Below are 20,329 nucleotides of genomic sequence, written 5' to 3'. Positions count from 1 at the left end.
AATGTTTGAGTATATTTAAGTTAGCTTGAGTGCTGTCTTACAGGTTTCTTCTGTTTCATGGTTTGTTTGTTTTGGTGGAATTTTCTTAGCTGAGGAGTATTGATTCTCATTTTCTGATTTTTTGAAGTAACTTTATATAGACTTTCTTAATTTTCTTCTGTTCATTTTATGTACTTGAGGTTTTACAAGATTTCTGGTTCACTGACGTGCTCTTCTGTCAGTGTAGAAAAATTGTTTCCTTAGTGATGTGTGTGTGTGCGTGCACACATGTGCTGAGGGGTTGTGTGTCCTCTGACTTTTAGTCCTTTTTCTTCCTAGAATTCCCCTTTTACTTCTTTTTTTTAACATCACCATTCAACTGCCAAATAGCGCCTTCCCATGCCTTTTTGCTCTTCCCCCCAGAAGCTGAGCCTGTCAGATGGTCTCTTAACCCTGGGTTTGTTTTAAGCTGCTTCTTAAGTCTTTCTGCACTGAGGACTCTCTTTCTAGGGCTGGTATTAGAGAAACTTTGGGCCTGCTGCTAGCTCCTCTCTTCTCTCTTCTCTACAACTTCCCTCAGTTGCCCTTGCTCATGACGAACGCTGGTGGCAGGAGAATGAGACATTGTTTGCTGGGATTGGTGTTTATTTTCTTCCTATTTTATTTACAGTTACATTAAAGTTTGGGCCCTCTGTGTTTTCTAGTTGTGCTGGAGGCGTGGTTTCTATGAAGTTAAGTTTGTTCCTCTTGTTGCTCTGTACTGGTTTGGTTGACAAGGTCATGGGGACCTGGGCAGTTGCCTTTGTCTTTGGCTGGTTGGATGTCTTTTTGAACATTTGCATTTTTGTCTGTCTAAAAATTTGCTTCAGTATCTGGTATCCATCCTATTTTGACACTTTAGCTGAAAGTTTTAATGTAATATTCTGTCACAGATGGATCTGTTGTTACTCAGAAAGAGAATGAGTAGGAAGACGTTGAAGAAAAGGAGAGAGAGGAGATAAATGACTTCAGGAGATATTTATAAGTGATATACTTTATTCTGTAGTGAACTGTTTTCCTCTCAGAGATTAATTGTAATTGGTTCAGCCTAACTTTCTCTGTGTCCTGAACACTAGAATGTGTTCAGGAATATGTTTCGTTAACACTGATCAATGAACTGGAGTACAAAGTGATGGTTTGTTGGGAGGTGATTTTGTTCAGTATTCTGGGGCAGGGGGACCTCCAGTTCCATACATCTACAATCCAGAAGCCTTCTTATTTCTATGAATTATTGGATTTCCTTTGTGGCATTGACTTGTTCATAAGATTTGTAGGGGTTTTTTTGTCAAACATGCACATGTGTGTCATGCATTATTAGGCAGGCATTGGATCTATATTGCAGTTAATTCTTAGAATAATCCTAAAAGGTAGCTATTATAATCCTATTATGCAGAGGACATAGGAGAGGATTACGGAAGTTAGGTAATTTTTCCAAGATCACAGTGCAAATAAGTAGTGCGACAGAATTCAATCCTGAGTTCCTTTGGCTCTGAAGTATCCGTTTCACTGTAATAGTTTATCTTATGGTGGGCAAACCCTTCCCATTAACTTGCCAAGTGTGAGCTAGAACCATTTCTTTGCATGGTGACTTACTACTTTCTCAGAGCATTTGGGCTGGACTCCTTAAGATTTGACAATATTTAAGGCTGGAGTATTGGGGTAATTTGCAGCATAAGCATGGATGTCACTAGGCCAGTCGTATTGAGTACTGCCACTGGAAGTGATTGACTGCTCAGGGCCTTAGGAGATTCCGAGTGAGAGAACTCCTGGGGAGGCTGCTTAGCTCTGACAAATGGTGTATCCAGACTCATCGTTTGTCAGTGACCACGCTGCCGTGATATATAGGTCACACGTGCAGATAGAGATTGCCCAGGCCTGGCTGTGAGTGCGGGCATTAGTGTGGCCTTACTGACCCGCTGAATCTGCCTCTCAGTTCTTGTGCTTGCATTTACCCACCACCGTAGATGTGCTTATGGTTTGTCTGGAAAGCTCATCTCCAACTTCATTAGGTCCGAGATTAGCTTTCAAATCATATATGGCAGTGGTGCCTTCCATGGGGGATTTTTACATAAGCATCTTATGTAGCTGTGAGATGATTAGCATTCCCAAAAGATGTTTAATGGGAACCTTGAGAATTTGCTGATTATGTGAATGAATGAGTGGCAAATGAGGCAGTGCTGAGACCCAGCCATTTGTTTTGGCTTCAGAAATATTTCTCTTGTGTGACATCTTAAGGGATGGAGACACATGGCCACTTGTACCATTAGTCACTTGGCAGCTGAAAGGACACGTGTGTCTTTAGGTGAACTTTCTTTACAATGAGATTATGAGCTCATGGTTTGTGTAGCTCCTTGTGATTTCAACAGTTCTGGACACCCCTGGAACTTAACTTTGTGTCCTGTGCCAAGGGATCCCTGTGGAGTAGATCATTCACTTTGCACATTTAAAGTTTTTGGAAGTATGGTTCTATAATTTGCCACATTTTTATGTAATGCTTGTTCCTCCAAACATTCTCTAGGAAACTATTTAATGGCCAAGTGTTACTTACCTGAGCCCCTCTACCTCTTAGAATTTCAGTGTCTTAATCTGTAAAATGGAGGAAATTAGACTATAAGAACTCAAAGGGCCCATTCAGCTCTCAGCTCCTTTTATTGGTGTGCAACTTGGTAATGTCTGCCTCCTTGCATTATGGGAGTTTGGATAATGTCCCACCCATCCTTTGCTCTCCCTGTCCAGGTGCGTGCATGGGCAGCTCTACCCGGCACATCGTGACCTTTGATGGGCAGAATTTCAAGCTGACTGGAGACTGTTCATATGTTCTACTTCAAAATAAGGAGCAGGACCTGGAGGTGATTCTCCACAATGGTGCCTGCGGCCCTGGGGCGAGGCAGGCCTGCATGAAGTCCATCGAGGTGAAGCATAATGGCCTCTCGGTTGAGCTCCACAGCGACATGGAGGTGAGAGGTGCTTTCTGCGGGTCCAATGGCAAGGCAGCAGCAGGACTTTGGGGAAACACGTGGACCTGGTGGCAGATGGTTTGAGTTGGTGCTCTTGTTAGGTCTCAACCTTCTGCCTAATGGGGAGAGCACCACCTTCTTAGGAGGGGCTTCTTGCCCTCTCCCTTGTTTTGGCATGATTCCAAGTTGTTCTGGGCCCAGATTTGGAAGAAAGGGTCAATTTTAGGTAGCATTAAATTGTGAATTTTGTGTCAGTTTCTTGCACTGGTAGAAAATTGGGGTTGACACCAGGACTGTTTACCCAGCAGGAGTTATAAGCCCAATGCCTAGGCCCTGTGAGCTTTCCAAAGGAAAATATTTAGGGCCTAAACAAAATGTATGGATCCAAAATTCAAGAAGAAAACTACAAAACTGATATAAAGAAATGTTTGATTAAAAGTTTATAAAAGGTTACATTATGCCAACTTCTTTACTTGCTCATTTAGAAATCATAAATATTTCATTACCTGAAAATGACTTATAGGTTACATGTTCTCATTTTGTAAGAATTCTTGAATATGTAGAGTAATTGCTGAAAAATCGCAGTTAGTCATATATTAAATGAGTAACACCTAGCCAAAAATTTTAAAATCAAAGGGATAAGAAGCTTTCCAAAATTTTTACAGCAAATATTATATTCCTCATGGGATATGAGTGCATTTTAATATGTTTGATATGATGTATGGTAGGGCCTCCAAAGAGCTAGTGACCAAAAAGTATATATATGTGAATAAATAAATAAACCAAAAAGACTTAGAATAGTCCTGTTAGGTGCTCCTGGAGACACTACCCTGATGAGTCGGCAAAATGGCACTTTCCCAGCCTGCCTGGAGGGATCAGCCTTCCCTGTTGTGTGCACACAGACTCAAGGTTCGCTCTAACTCCAGGCTTTCAGGTTCCAGGTGTATGGCCGTCTGTACAGTATTGTAATCGTCGTTTCTCCTGTCAAGTCTCCTCTGCAAAGCCCCTTTATCTTAGAAGAGCTGCTGCCAAATGTTAGGGTTTGTGGGTAACACTGGAGTTGAGTGTGGGGAGTGTGTAGGGACTGCCAGTAACTTTGGGAAGAAGCTAAGAGTGAAATTCTAGGGTTTCTTATTGCTCTGACTATTGATGAGTCATTTCTTCTTCGGGCAGGTGTCAGTGAATGGGAGACTGGTCCCTGTCCCTTACGTGGGTGGGAACATGGAAGTCAGCGTCTATGGTGCCATCATGTTTGAGATCAGATTCAACCATCTTGGCCACATCTTCACGTTCACTCCAGTAAACAATGAGTTTCAGCTGCAGCTCAGCCCCAAGACTTTTGCTTCACAGATGTTTGGTCTCTGTGGTAAGAACATTTTCTTTGCTCTCCCCCTTTTATAGTAATAAACCTTCCTTACTCTACTCTCAAGACTCTTGGGTGCTTATATTTCTGGTCCAGTAGCAAGGTTCAGACTCTGGTGGGGATGCAGAATGGCCGGGTCTTTGGCATCTATAAGTTAGCACCCAGGGCTACCATTCTTGTCTTTCTTTGTTTCTCTAGGGATCTGTGATGAGAATGGGGCCAATGACTTCATGCTGAGGGATGGCACGATCACCACCGACTGGAAAAGGCTCATCCAGGAATGGACTGTGCAGCAGCCAGGGCAGACATGCCAGCCTGTTCCTGAGGAGCAGTGTCCTGTCTCCAGCAGCTCCCACTGCCAGGTCCTCCTCTCAGCACTGTTTGCTGAATGCCACAAGATTCTTGCTCCAGCCACATTTTACGCCATCTGCCAGCAGGACAGTTGCCACCAGGAGCAAGTGTGTGAGGCAATTGCTTCTTATGCCCACCTCTGTCGGACCAATGGTGTCTGTGTTGACTGGAGAACAGCTGATTTCTGTGGTGAGTCTCCATATGGACTCCCAAAAGTTGCGAAGACCAATTAATTATGGGCCTGCTCAACCTCTCTGGGCCTCAAATTCTTTATCTGGGTAATGAAGATCAAAATCCCTTATTTCCCATTACCTAGGATTCCAGTTAGGATCAAATAAGATGGTAGATATATAAGTAACTTGAATGTAGAATTTCTAGGTAAAGGAAAACACGATCCTTTCTATTAGTATTTCTATAGTTCAAATGTGATTTTCATGTATTAGACACATATAGGCATCATCAAAATACAGAATAACCAATCACATTGAATTGGAAATTCCACCAAGCTTTGGCAGAGGCTCCCAGAGTAGGCCATGCCTGAGCGGGATTTTGTAGGGTGAGTGGAATTTTTCCATTTGAATACCAAAAAGCTTCTTAATTACAAATACCACAGGATTGCTAGGGTACAAATGTCTCCTTCAAGGTCAGCTTCCCTACTTGGAGTTGGCATTTATTGATCATTTAACATGTGGGGGACACCAGAATGAATCAGGTATGGCTTCTACCCTCAAGGGATGCTGGAGTGAAAAGAATACTGAATGTCAACATCCTCAATTATGGAATATAACCCCTGAATTTTTTTTTTTTTTTGCGGCAAATCAATATGTACCAGCATCTTGGAGTCTTATAGTCGTCTATCACAGAGCTGTCAGCAGTTCTAACCTGGGGCTGGAGGCCTCGGGCCTCCCAGTCCCTGCTCAGCTGGTGATCGGCTGTTCTCTTAGTCTTTCTGGACCTCTGTTTCTGCATCTTAGAATGAGTTAGACTAGATACCCGGAAGTTCCTTCCAGCTCTGCTTTTCTGAGTCTATGTGTATGGTACTGCCTCCTTTTAATCCGCCCGCAGATCAAGGGGGCAAATGTTAGTTTTTGAGTTACCAATAGCAACTTCTCTGCTTTCTAATTTCTTTTTCTACCTCCTGGCTATTTATTGTGCATATACAGGAAAACCCGTGGCACTCTAAATCCTTGGAAACCTCCTCTGCCACCTGCCTTGGCACCGTGAGAACGTGAGGCAGGGGTTGAGCAGGGCCAGAGCTGGGGAAGTGAGTGGCCTTGTAGCTTCTCTCCTAAGGCAACTCTTCATAGCTGTGGATTCCTTATTTAATTTTAAGAGGATTTTAAAAGCATTAAATATGCCTGTATTCAAAAGACAAAAACCACCAGACTTCCTAAGGACACACAGGTTCGCATAATCAGGATTAAATTTGGCTACAAGTGACAGAGAAGTAAGATTCAGTCTCACAGCTGATCAGAGAGGCGACTCCAGCTGTTTCCTGGCCTTAAACTGGATTCTCCGTTTTCGCTCTGCCCTCACTTGGGTGTGGTTGTTCCTCATGGTTTAAACTATCACATCCATGTGCCAAGAGGCAGGATGAGGGAAGGAAGGAAGAGGGACAAAGGGCATGCATAGCTGTCTTTTAACAAAGATTCCAGAGGCTGCTGTAGGTTTCCAAACTTCCTCTTACAGTTCATTGGTCAGAAATTAGTCACATGACTACACTTAGTTGCAAGGAAGGTTGGGAAATGTAGTCTTTATTCTGGGTGATCATGTGCCCAGCTAAAAGTTCTAGTTCTAAGGAAGACGGGGAGAATAAAAATTGTTGGAAACTAGCCTTCTCTGCCCCAGCAAGTGTGTCAGATGGTTTGCCACCTTTAATTAGCTATGCCTGTTTCACTCTGGTTGGTGTGGACCCATGAGAGTGACTTCCTTCTCTATCTGCAGCTATGTCGTGCCCACCATCCCTGGTATACAACCACTGTGAGCACGGCTGTCCCCGGCACTGTGAGGGCAATACGAGCTCCTGTGGGGATCATCCCTCGGAAGGCTGCTTCTGCCCCCAACACCAAGTCATGCTGGAAGGCAGCTGTGTGCCCGAAGAGGCCTGCACCCAGTGTGTCAGTGAGGATGGGGTCCGGCACCAGGTAGGAGACTGGCTTCTCACTTCCTCATGGAGCTGCTTCCCTCTGGGGTCAGTAGGACGAGGTGTTCCCCAGTGATTGGCCCCTTCCAACTTTGGCAGCAGGCGTGGATGCTTCACGGGATCATTGAGGGATAGGGAAGCAGCATGGCATAATGGTTTTGGAGTCAGACAGATCTTGGTTCAAATCCCAGGCCTGTCATGTATTAGCTGTGTGACCAGATACCAAAGTGTTAGCAACACATTACTACTACTACTGTTTCATCATCATATTCATGCAAGAAGAATGCTATAGGAACCCAGAAGGGAATGGGAAAAGAGTATTTTATATGGTGATGTCTACCATTATTAGGATATATTACTTACCTCGCATTGTACTAAGCACTATATATTCATTATCTCAATGTTTTTCAAAGGTGTGTTTTGCAATTACCTGTAGTCAAGAGAGTTTAAAGAACACTAGCTAAACACAATTTATTTATTGCAGGAACTTTTAGAGATTTTAATAGACATTGTAAATATTTAAGAGGGTTTTTGCTGCTTAAACTTATTTGACCATGGAACTTGTATGTGTGGTGGAGTGAGTGAATGTGTGTGTGTGTGTGTGTGTGTATGTGTGTGTGTGTGTGTGTGTGCAGCATCCCCTTGGACTAGGGTTCCACAGAACACGCTGGGATATCTTACGTCATCTCATAAATACTCACAAAGCCTCTATGAGCGGGCTAAGGCTCAGAGAGCTTAGCACCCTGCCCGTGGACACCATTCGTAAGTGATGGAGTTGGGAGTTAGACTCAGAATTTTAAGCTCTATCTGACCCCAAAGAGCTTGCTCTTTTCAATAATATGAAATTTCCCTTTTGCTAGGTCTTCTTTGGGTTGATTTGCTTGCAAGTCATTGAATCATCAATTCTTTTAGCCCTTTAGAAGTTACTGAGCACAGCTCAAAAGGATATTCTTCCATCCAGGCCTAAGATGGCAGTCATGTCTCTTCAAAGCTGGCAACACATATATTTGTAGGATCTGGGCAGTGTGGGTCTGTGCCCCTGTGAATGTGTGCAGTGGTCCTGTCCTTCATCCTTGACAGTGATATTACAGAGCATGGTAGAAGGAGGAGCACGTTTGGCTTCCAAGAAAGGAGAGTGTGTTCTAGGATCATGGGCTCCACCCAAGACCTAACATCTCCATCATCCCCAAGGAGGACCTTTCTCACTAGGTGGACCAGTGGACTTAAAACTATATTTAATCACAACTAGGTGAACTCATGATAAAGCCAGCTATCCAATCTGGAGGATGATGAAAACAATAATTCCAGTAACTATACTATTTTGACCCTGACATTGTAAGCCAAGAAATGGACCGTTTCATTTGATTCTCCCCAAAGCCTCACAGGGTAATTTTTACAGGTCCCATCGAATGGATGAGGAAACTGGGGCTCAGATGGCATGAGCTGATAAAACTAGGCTTCCTGTTCACCACAGCAGTTCACCCCATAGTGTCCCAGCCCTGCCACCGATCTCTCTGGAACTCTGCACTAGCCAGTGTCCATGTAGGCATGGCCTCCATTAGGCTATACTTGGATGGTTCCACCTGCTCTGTTTTATTGTTGGGCTTTATCCTAGTGGATCCGCTTTGTTCTCACAGTATAATGGATCAACTAGGAGGGAAGCCCAGTCACACTCTACTGCCATGTTTCAACTTGCCAAATTTAGTAACTGCCTGAACCATGATATTCTCCAAACAAGTTCACCAAACCTGACATTGCTCTCCCAGATTTGCACAGCTCTGGCCTCCTGCTGGGCTCGGATGATAGGTACCACTTACATGTGGTGCTGGCACCCAGGGACAATTTCAGACTGGTTTTGCTGGGAGTGGTAAGGTACTCTCAGAGGGAGGCAGAAATGGTCTCTACCCTCTTCCTTGGCATTCTGTGATGAGAAGGAAGCTCCTTTGCAAAGTGTTTCTGGCTCCAGGAGCATCAGAGGTCCGCAGGGTGCTGAAAGCAGGGAGCTTGTGTGTGTTATCTTAGTTTCTCCACTCCCCCCACACTCCTCCTCTCTGATTCTATTTCCCCTTTTTGCTGCTCCCCTCACCTTCAGTCCAACACATTGCTTCCAAATAGTGCAATATTTTTGACTTAGAAACAGTCTTATATATGTTTTAAAATCAAGTGACATAAAATTAATCAAAAACTATGAAGGGACTACAGTCAGTTTTAGTTATTTGAGAAAATACAGTTTAAATGGATGAAAACAAGTATCCTATCCAGCCACCTGCAATTTCAACTTTCAAAGCAGAGAAAGAATAAAAATCTAGCATGAAGAACATTTCTGTTAAATGAAATTTTTTTTAACTGAAAAATAAAGCCTAGAACACTTTTCTTCGGGGAAATAAACCAGGGTATAAATCTCTTGTGGTAACTTGAAGGGCAAAATATTTACCAGTTTCCATAGCTCTCGTTACTTTACAATACGCACTCTAAAGACGTGAGCCTCTCTCTGCAGCCGGCTCAGAAGGGATCCAGAGCCGTGTGCACTGGCTGTCTCCCTCTCAGTGTTGGGGGCGGGTGGGGCTGGGGGCTGTGCTGGGCAAGCAGGCTGCAGCTCAGCCTGAACTGCTTCCATCACTCAGGACGGAGCGCCTCGAGCCTCCGTTTCCTCTCTGGTCTCTGGTGTTCTGTGGTGGGCTCAGCCCTTCCGTTTCATTTGCATCTTCCATCAGTTCCTCGGCTGTGGTGGGTGGTGCGTGATGACTTGCTTGTGTGCCTTCTCTGACCTTGGGCTTTGAAGATGTCACTTTTCCCTTGCCATATTCTCTGTAGGCCATCCTTATGTCATCTTTATTTAATCTTTAACTCCAGCTAGCACTCTTACCTGTTCTCCTGCCCTGGTAATAGTGACGCCTGACAGGGAACCTGGGGAGTAAGCCAGGCCTGCCGGAGTTGGTCTGTGCTGCTGCAGCAGTGCCATCTGCTGGCTGTTTGCTGCCCGACCCGACCGGACCAGGGTTGCGGAGGGGCTGCTGGCACTTTTACCAGCTTAGCCTGGGCCTGAAAGGGCTTTATCAGGGGCCGTGGATCCTGTGGTCTGTTTACGGCGGATCGATTAAAACTTCCTGGGAAAATGAAAATTCCTGGAAAAGATGTTTAACACCTGCTTTTGGTCACCTATTGTGGTGTTGCCCACTCTTGGGATAGTTAGAAAGTTCTATTATTTGTGCTTGAATTTAGACATCTGAAGTCCACAGAAAAGAGACTCCTTTTTTTTCTTTAAGATTGGTACCTGAGCTAACAACTGTTGCCAGTCTTCTTTTTTTTTCCTGCTTTTTCTCCCCTAGTCCCCCCAGTACCTCGTTGTATATTTCAGCTGTGGGGCCTTCTAGTTGTGTCATGTGGGACGCTGGCTCAGCGTGGCCTGACAAGCAGTGCCATGTCTGCGCCCAGGATCCGATCTAGCTAAACCCTGGGCCACCAAAGTGGAGTGCATGAACTTAACCACTCGGCCACGGGGCTGGCCCCAAGAGACTCTTTAGTTTCTTTAAAAAGAGAAAAAACCCCTCAAAACATACAACAAAATTATAACCCTCTCCTTTTTCATCTCATCACTTTTGCCATTTAAAAGTCTAAACACAGATGCCCCGATTTGCCGTGTTCTTGGCGTTACTGTTAGTGTAAAGAAGCAGGGATGAGGCCGGGCAGAGCGGGCTGCGGGAATGTGAGCTGTTCTCCCCCAACCCTGTCTGCTGGGCCCAGCCTCCCGCTGCCAGCCTCGGAGGCCCTCCCTTCTCCATCCTGCTCGCTGTCACCAGGCGTGTCCTTGTTTCCCACTCGTCTCTTTGAGGCAGGGTCCTGCTGACCTTGCCTACCAGGTGAAGCACAACTTCCTGAAGTGCCTCTGCCACAGCCCACCTGCCCACGAGGATGCTCCGTCCTCTGCGCCTTCGTTCACCCTGTTCCCCACCTGGAGTTCCTTCTCCTTTCCTCTCTGCCGCATCCTTCCCACCTTTACAGGTGCCCCTTCGAGAGCCTCTCTGGAACACCGCAGCCCGAGTGAACTCTTCTTTTGCATTCCTGGGGCTCTTTTATTTTTCATTTTTAAAAAACTGCTTTGTCAAGATATGGTAGACAACAAACAGCGCTTATTTAAAGTTCAATGAGTTCTGACATGTGCACCCACCTGAAAAACCATCATCGCAGTCCAGATAAGGAGCATTTCCATCACCCCCAAGAGTTTCCTCATGACCCCCTTTTTTTTTTAAAGATTTTATTTTTTTCCTTTTTCTCCCCAAAGCCCCCCGGTACATAGTTGTATATTCTTCATTGTGGGTCCTTCTAGTTTTGGCATGTGGGACGCTGCCTCAGCGTGGCTTGGCGAGCAGTGTCATGTCCGCGCCCAGGATTCAAACCAACGAAACACTGGGCCGCCTGCAGTGGAGCACGCAGACTTAACCGCTCAGCCACGGGGCCATCCCCCTCATGCCCCCTTTTAAGGCATCCCCCAGCCCCATCTCCCATCCCCAGGCAGCCACTGGTCTGCTTTCTGTCACTATAGCTTCGTTTACCTTTTCTGGAATGTTACGTAAGCAGAATCATGCAGTATGTGCTCCCTTTTTGCCTGGCTTCTTCCACTCAGCATAATGCGTTTGAGACCCATCCATGTCACTGTGTGTTTCGATGGTTTATTTTGTGGCTGAGTGGTATTCCAGGATGTGGATGCATCACAACTTATTTATCTCATTCAACTTTTCATGAGTGAGTCTTATTTCCTCGACTTGGCTGTCAGCCATTTCAGGGCTGGGACTGTGTTCAGGGCCTGTCACCCCCACAGTGTGACCCGCTGTGGCAGGCACTGTGACTACTGACAAGAGGCAGTTGAAGTATGGAGGGCTCATGGTGTCTGGGGCCAGAACGCCAGGCTGAAGTCCTGGATGCACCACCTGGTCAAGGTCCTTCTCTGTGGACCTTCTGCTTCATTCATAAGTGTAGATAATAACAGTACCTACCTGATAGGGTTATTATAAGGAATGTAAAGTGAATTAATGTAAAGCCCTTAGACAAACATCCTGAACATGCTTAATGCTCGTTATTACTGGGAGGCGGCAGAGCACAGTCTTACAAAGATGGATTCCCGGTCCAAACCCTGGCTTTGCCGCTGCAACAGTGGGACCCTGAGCAGACGCCTCAGCCTTCTCCTTTGACGAAAGGAGCAGTTTAACTTGAATTTAACTGTAACTTTGCATTTAACTTGGTGCTTGAGTCTAGAGGGAGACCTAGTCTCCCCAGGTGGGGGGAACTGACCCACGAGAACTCCGGCGCTTTGTGTATTGAGCGTCCTGGGCCCTCCCTGAACCTCGTTCTCCTTCAGTTCCTGGAAACCTGGGTCCCGGCCCACCAGCCCTGCCAGATCTGCACGTGCCTCAGCGGGCGGAGGGTCAACTGCACGCTGCAGCCCTGCCCCACGGCCAGAGGTGAGCCCGCTGCCTGCGCTCCTGGGGGCAAAGGGCCCCCCGCAGGCCCTGCAACCGCTGCCTTCAGACCCGTGGACTGTCTGAACGTGGGTTTCCTCCAGCCAGCTGCATTCCCCTGTCAGCCCCTCCCTCCTTTACTGTGCTGGGCTCCGGTCCCCTTGCTGCCCCGGGGGTGGACATCTCAGAGGTTAACCACCCTCCTGGCCCTGCTTTGGCCCTCAGACTCAGAGTCTCCTGAGGGCACATTTGAGGAGTCCACAGGATGCACTGAGGAGACCCATTTGTCAGAGTCCCGTGGCCTGACTCCTCGTGGGCCTCCTGTGCGGGGCCCGTGCTGGTCCAGGAGACGAGAGTCTCCAGGCTGCACCGTTATGCTCCTCTCTTCCCTGACTTCCATGGCCTTCTCCTCCTCCAGCTCCCACATGCGGCCCATGTGAAGTGACCCGCCTCCGCCAGAACGCAGGCCAGTGCTGTCCGGAGTACGAGTGCGGTATGTGTCCCACCTCCTCGGGTCCCTGCCCAGGTGGCCGGGGGCGAGGGGTGGGTGCTGAAGGGGGCATAGGGCCTCAGGCACCGGGAGTACGAAAGGAGTGGGTACAGGCTGACTGGATTGCCCAAAAATGGAAAGAGTAATCTCTAGAAAATAGGATTTGCTTCCTAGAAAAATCCTGCAGTGAATTATTAAATGTAAAGTTTGAAAGCATTAAAAAAAGCATAGGGTAATCACTGGTAGGGAGGGTGCACAGGGACTTACTGAAGGAAAAGCTATGCCAGTAAGAGTCTGAGGACACTAGATGTGGAGAATGCCATGCACAGGGCACCCTGGTTTCAGCGAATTATTTGTCAGAAGGTTTCATCATAGACTGCAAACTACGTAGTGAGTAATGGGTGGAATAATGGTATAATTAGATGAATCCAGGGCTGATGGAATTATGGTTAACATGACGGGAAATGCCGGTGCTCCATCCCTGTCCACTGCGTTTATTAATTGTGCAGATGGAGACGGAAAGCACAGGCTTGTGAACTTCGCAGTGATGCAGCTCTTCGGGGGAGAGCAGATGGATCAAGGGGCGGTCCAGGAATTCACTCATCCGAGAAATTCCTTTATGCTGATGAAGTTTATGGGGATGAATAGAAGTCCTGGAGGCGGGCAGGGGGGCATCTGACTTGAGAACAATTTGTGTAGAATAGGTCTTAAAATGTTAACAGTAGAGAGAACTGGAGGGGTCATTTCATTCAAGTCCCTCATTTTATAAACAGTATTAAGCTTCTGCAGTGGGCCGGGCACTTTGCCTTCATGACAGCCTTAGACTGCCCTATCAGGTAGAGTTCCCACCTCACAGAAGATGAAACTGAGGCAGAGAGGGGTTCAAGTGACTTGGCTGAGATCTGGAAGTCGTAGCAGATGACAAGAGTCATTAATATGAGCTTACTCAGATGAGTTGGATCAGTCTATCTCTATCTATCTATCTATCTATCTATCCATCCATCTATGTGTCATCTATTTACCTCTTTCTCTTCTCTCCTCTCTTCTTCTTTTCTTTCTCTACCTTTCCCTCCACCACATCTCTCTCTGCCTCTATCTCATCACCAGCGTCTACCTAGAGCAGTAGAAGTCTGCGTGAACAGGAATGTGGGTTCGCACTTACAGGTAATACAGGAATAACCTTGCTGAAGTCTGAGTGGATGTCTCTCTTTCCTGGCCCTCAGTGTGTGACCTGGTGAACTGTGACCCACCCCTGGTGCCTCACTGTGAAGGTGGCCTCCAGCCAACGCTGACCAATCCCGGCGAGTGCAGACCCAACTTCGCCTGCGGTAAAGCCTCCGTGGATGGGGAGGGGGTGGTGTGGCCGCTCTCTCTGGCCTGGGGAAAGCATCCTATTCTAGTTACCTGAGTCCAGGTTTGGAGTACATCTGGAAGGGGGGGTTAGAATCCTGCCTGGATTGAATTCTCTGGGAACCCTCCCCGCTGCGTGCTGCTGAAGGTGTGCCCGTGTGGGCGCAGCTGCAGGCCCTCCCTCTTGGATTGTTGCAAGAGGCAGTTGCGTCTGAGATGAAGGCTCCAGACCCAATCTTGGTTTATTCCCATGCTCCCATATGCCATTGAGGAGAAGAAGTGTGACTTTGGCTTATCCTCATCGTTGAGTCTTATTCCCAAATTTATAGATAATTTTCCCTTTGTATGCTTATATTTTAATTTCTAAATACTATAATTTAAGCACAGGGTTGGACTAAAGTAAGACATGTCAAGAAAATGAATTCTGTATTTAGCAATTGGGACCTACCCACTTTAAGTCCGGTGGTGTTCTTGAGTTCCTAGATTTAAGACCTCGAGGGTAAGAGGAGACCAGGCTGGATTTGAAGGAAGGTGGGGACAGGTGAAGGACACAGAGATGGGACTTGGCCTTTATAAAACGACATCGTGGATTTGACAGGATTGCTGTCATTCTTTCCCTCAACAGTGTTAGAGGGCCTAAAACTGTAGGGTATTGTCCTAGGTACTGAGGTGGGATAGGATCACCGAAGCTGTCAGCATGTAAAAACACTTTCCAGACCGTGGTGTGCCCAGGCCTCTCTGGGTCTTAGAGATTCTACATCTGCTGTCTCTGAGCATCAGTAGGTAGAAGGGCCCTGTTCCTTCCAGATGTGCACGGGAAGGTGATAGAGTGGGGGCAAAGCAGCCTTCACTTCTCCTCCATTAGATTTCCTAGCTTCACATAGCTCTTTTTGATAAATGTTGTTATTTTTCTGCAGACTAACTGCTTTTTCTGTATGATTGAATATCCCACAGCCCCCGGGCTGGGCTCACGTGCATTTCTGGTGTAATATTCGGGGTCTAGCGTTCCTGGGACCTTACATCCTAGCTGAGTGCTTACAAACCCTGGCTGAGTGCAGTGCTCAGTGTGGCAGGACTAGGGCATCACCTCGTGCTGCCCCTCAGCCTGCAGGAAGGAGGAGTGCACAAGGCAGTCCCCACCAGCCTGCCCCCCCCACCGGACCCCGACCCTTCGGAAGACTCAGTGCTGTGACGAGTATGAGTGCGCCTGCAGCTGTGTCAACTCCACGGTGAGCTGCCCGCTGGGGTACCTGGCCTCCACTGTCACCAACGACTGCGGATGCACCACCACCACCTGCCTCCCAGACAAGGTAGGGGCTGCTCAGCTCTGGTGAGATGACAAGATGATAATCTATCAACTGAATACAATAAAGTGTCAATGGATGGTACAGATATCAAATGCAAATAGCAGTCTTATATTGTGGAGATCCACCAGAATGAGCTATCTGGAGCCAGAATTGCAGCCGGAAGACCTGAGCATAGTCGCAGCTACTGGATTATTGAGGGTGAGCCCTGGAATGAATGCCAAGGACGAGCCAGAGTTATCTTGCCCAGAGCTTGTCAGAGCTGGAACACATTCATTTGCCTGGAATGCTCTAGACCTCTGGTCCCCTCTAGAGTTTCTTCCAGCTCCAAGTTTCTAAGCCCCCAGGTTCTGGAGAGGCAGGAGCAGGTCTAGGAGGCAGGGGTTGCTGCTTCTTATGTCTCTGTTCTTTCTCCTTTTGCCTCCCCTACTTGCCCTTCTTCTATTAATGTTTCTTATGTCTTTCTGATCTGTAGCAGCCCCACCCCCATTTTTTATGCCTTTGATTTCTTGGAGAGTCTGGGTCATTTGTTCTATAGAAGGTCATGCATTCTGGATTTGCCTGATAGCTTCCTCAGGGTATTGCTTAATGGGTTCCCCTTCCCCTGTATTTCCAGTAAACTAGAGGTTAGACCCAGGAAATTACTTACATTCAAGTTCAATTTTGGAGAGACTAGAATACAGCACAAAGGATACTGGTTGCTTCCGATTGCTTTGTACCATGAGGCACGTCATGTTCCGTTGTCCCACTCTTAAAGGTAGGACTCATTACTGGGTTCAGGTGGTATCAGACCATTTCTCCCTTATGCAGGGTCCCCCATGAACATTTTAATTATAGTTTTAATACTCATGGATGTTTTGCTTTCTAAGATTCATTACATCATTAGGAGTTGCAAAATGGCAACTTTTCTCTACTCTATCATTCTTATGCATTTACTAGTTGGGCTTCTTCTGTGAGAAAGAACTTCCCCCAACCACCTTTGGTTACCCTGAAATAGAATTACTTTAGGAAAGGAGGATGAACGCTTGATTCTTTTCCTTTACCAATTTTCAGAGTAATGAACTGATGCCCTAGCAACTTTCAATGGTGACCAAAGAGGTTTTGAGTGTCATTATGAACTCACGGATGCTGATATATTTGATGTGTCTTGATACTTGTGGTCCTCATTTATTTAATACTCAAATTCTCTTATCCGGAATCAGTGGGAGCCCCTTCAAGTTGGTTCTGGAGCCCTTTGGCATGGCCTCATTAGCCTTTGATTGCTTTCTCGCTTTCTGAAACAACAGGGTGTTCCAGGCTCCTCTTGGACATTTCCTGCCCCCATCCTTGCACCAGCCATTTCACCAGAGTCCTGGTACCTTTGTATGAAAGTAGTATTTAGACACTGCAGTCTTGGCATTAATGATGTTTACTGCTCGTGGGTTGTCATTGCCTCTACACCTTTTTGGTGAACAGGGCTTGGAAACACATATCATATGTTCATGGTGATATTCTGATTCAAATTTGATTACAGGGTTGTCTTCACTTCTTTGATTTATACTAGTATCACTTCTCTTCTCAGGTGAAAACTTTGGTTTCCTAACATAAGTACTTATTTGCTTTATCTTACAATATACCTGTAATAGTCTCAAAAATAACAATGCTTCTATTACTACTAATGATTTAAGACCATTGAGAGAGGTTTAAGATTTCTTTGCAGTTCTCCTTGTCCTAAAAATATAACCCATTAGGGATATATGGTAGAAATAAGGAGTTTTAAAATCATTTGAAGTAATTATTTTCCCTGTGCCACTGACTTGATATCCAGTTAATCAGATATTTCAATTTGTTTTACATTTTTAGAATGGAATGCTTTTTATTTCCTTTTTGATTTAATATTTTTCTTATGTAACACAAATGATTCTGAAACTGAAATTATAAAACAAGATGCATTCCCAGAAGTCTGACTTCTATCGCTGTTTCCTCTACCTTGTTCCTTCCCTCTCCTCGGTAATTTAAAATTTTCTTGAGTTTTTGGCATATCCTTTTATTTTTTTTCTATTTGAGAATATAAGCAAATTATATATATTTCTTCCCATTTCTGACAGAAAGAGTAGCATATTACAAATTCTGTTTTGAATTTTTCTTTTTTTGCCTAACAGTGTCTGTTAGATATCATTCTATATTGGTATGTAGAGATCTGCCTTATTCCTTTTCACAGCTGTGTACTATTCCATTGCATAGATGCACCTTAGTTCATTCAGCATGTCCTCTATTGATGGACATTTGAGTTGCTTCAAGTTTTTGCTATTATTAATAATGCTGTAACGAATTGCCTTATACATCTGTCATTTTGTATTTTTGCCACTGTATCTTTTGTGATAGCTTCCTAGAAGTGAGATTCTGGGTGGTAACGTTTTCTAGCAAGCCTCTTAATAGAAGAACAAGGGGTCTCATTCAATGAGTTTGTTATACAGAAGCTGGAGGACTGGGAAGGTATAAGATGATGGTTTAAGAGTATTTGTAGTGCTATTATGTGAATGAGGGTAGAGACCTGTTTGTAGCTGGGGAGGGCAGACTTGGGATAATTTTAAAACTGGCTTTAAGGCTCCAGATCAAACAGCTTCCTGAGTCCCTCACTACTAAAAACTAAAGTCTGATCACAGTATATGGCATGCATTCTGGGCTCTGCAGATTCTGATCCCAGCCATGCTTTGTTATCTCATTCCCACCGCCCTTCCACAGCCTATACTGCTTCCAAATGGGATCCCTTGTCTCTCAAACGTGTCTGTACTCTGTGCCTCAGAGTCTTCACTGGATATGTTCCCTGTGGCTCTCAAGGGAGCAGTTATTGGCAGTTATTCAGAGCCCCTGCCCAATCTCCCCTCATCTTCACCCCACTCCTAATAGGACAGAGGGCTATACATAATGGGTTCCAAGTCCAAGGACATTACTAGGTCTAAGAACTAGGGTACAGCTTTCTGTGTGACATAGAAGGAATTAAATGCAGTTAAGGCAGCGATGGAACCAGATCCAGGCAGCCAGTATGTTATGTCTGAGCCTGTGGGCCACAAAGGACTCAAAAGGGGCCACTCTCAGGGTAGACCGGGGATGGGCTTTCTGGGGTCGGTGGGCAGGGAAGGGAAGAGGGAAAAATCTACTTCATCAGCATCCCTCTGTGTGGGCAGAGACCATGTTGGTTTTGTTTATTGCGGTATCCTTAGCACCTAGAGCAGCTTCCGACATATAGCAGATGCTCACTAACCTCCTGTTTAAAGGAACTGAATGAATTCACTCACAGAAACCTTGTGTCTACAGGTGTGTGTCCACCGAGGCACCATCTACCCTGTGGGCCAGTTCTGGGAGGAGGGCTGCGACGTGTGCACCTGCACTGACATGGAGGACGCTGTGATGGGCCTACGTGTGGCCCAGTGCTCTCAGAAGCCCTGTGAAGACAGCTGCCGGTCGGTAAGGAGGGCAGAGGGGCTGGGCACTACATGGGGCAATCAGGGTAAGGAAGTAGGGGAGGGGATTCCAGGAAGGGGCAACACAGCCCCTCTGGTAAACTCTGGTTCAAGGCTAAAGGTAGGGGGAAGGGAGAGGAATGGGGCTGGGTAAAAAAAAAGGATTGCTCTGTCACCTTTCTGTGATTTGGTCCTTAGCTAATGGTCATGTCTGTTGTATGGGCTTGAGTCCAGAAGGCTGTGGAGTTGGTTTGAGCAGAGATGTGGATCAAATGCCTAGAAAAGAAGACTTGATTTCTTTCGTATCTCCTCCCACTTTAGACATGACCTTAGTCTATTCCTAGAACAGATACATGTTCCAAATTTTCTGAGATTGTCCCAGTTTCAATGTACTTCAGTGTTTCCACATAGGTTGATGATTGATGATTTTTCAGACCATGTTTATAATTTGAGGTACAGAAAACATGATCACTGTTATCCCAATTCAGTTTTTAATTCTTCTTGTGGTGGTCTGCCCCTAAAGCTCTTTTGTGTTCTGGGGCACTCTATTCTTGCACATTTAAGACTGATCAGACCCTAGAAAAGGGGAGCAATGGCGTTCAGGGAGAATTGTGGGTCAAATTCTGCTTGCTGGCTTAATGCTAGTGTTATCATTACTGCAATATTATCAGGAGATAATGATAACAAAAGAGTGGTCAGGGCAGGCAAGTCCATGCATCTCGTGGTTGCTTTTGTAAATGTTAACAGCAGTGAAGATAACGCTCCTGATGCTGTTTTGGAAGTGTGTGGTCTGATGATGGCAGGGAGGTCCTGAATGTGAATCCAGAAATGGGAGAGTGCGTTCACTTCATCTACTCTCTACCTGCTTCGCTGGCGTGGAGGAGGATTGGAGCTGATGGGCACCTGTGGGAGAGGATGATGCTGTGGTATCCAGGTGTGCCCTTTGGGAACACTAAGTTTTGGAAACCTGTTGGTCTCCATCTCCTCCCACAGGCCATGGGAGGCATGGAAATAACTTGCTATCAAGTAAAGAGAGTGCACTGCAGAGGTCATTTTATTGTTTGGAAGTCACACCCAGTGTATTTTGTGTTTCAGTAGGGAGTTTTGATCGTGAAGAACAGAATGCACTCAAGTTAGCTAAAATAAACAGGGGATTTATGGAAGAGACGGGGGAAATCTCTCAGAACTGAAGTGCAGGATATGTGGGTAGGCACTGTGTCATACATTTCTCTCCACTTGTCGCATGAGCCCCCTGTCTCTGCTTCTCTTTGCCCGTCTGCTCCAGCTCCTCACGGCAGGCCAGCTTCCTTGGGAAGGAAGATTTGCTTTCTCACAAATTTCATTTGCACATGGCTTTATTGAATCTGGCTTCAACTCAACATGGCTTTTCAGATCCAGGGGTCATCCCTGTCCATTTGACTTATTCAATCTCTGTGTGCCATAGATTAACTTCT

The 20,329-nt window shown here is 45.9% G+C and overlaps 1 protein-coding gene across 2 annotated transcripts in view; it reads left to right on the top strand.

The window, feature by feature from the left end:
• Positions 1–20,329, top strand: part of VWF (von Willebrand factor) — a 184,595-nt gene that overhangs the window by 144,439 nt on the left and 19,827 nt on the right. For both annotated transcript variants that reach the window (XM_070620571.1, XM_070620570.1), the window contains 9 exons: positions 2,755–2,975; positions 4,149–4,341; positions 4,537–4,878; positions 6,634–6,833; positions 12,189–12,291; positions 12,707–12,781; positions 14,002–14,106; positions 15,233–15,438; positions 18,730–18,879. In XM_070620571.1, the coding sequence (XP_070476672.1) occupies positions 2,755–2,975; positions 4,149–4,341; positions 4,537–4,878; positions 6,634–6,833; positions 12,189–12,291; positions 12,707–12,781; positions 14,002–14,106; positions 15,233–15,438; positions 18,730–18,879 (1,595 nt within the window). The remainder of the gene's footprint in view (positions 1–2,754; positions 2,976–4,148; positions 4,342–4,536; positions 4,879–6,633; positions 6,834–12,188; positions 12,292–12,706; positions 12,782–14,001; positions 14,107–15,232; positions 15,439–18,729; positions 18,880–20,329) is intronic.

Source organism: Equus przewalskii, chromosome 5 (assembly GCF_037783145.1).
Source record: "Equus przewalskii isolate Varuska chromosome 5, EquPr2, whole genome shotgun sequence".
NCBI lineage: Eukaryota > Metazoa > Chordata > Mammalia > Perissodactyla > Equidae > Equus > Equus przewalskii.
Note: the sequence above shows the minus strand (reverse complement) of the source record. Positions and strands in the feature narration are given on the sequence as shown.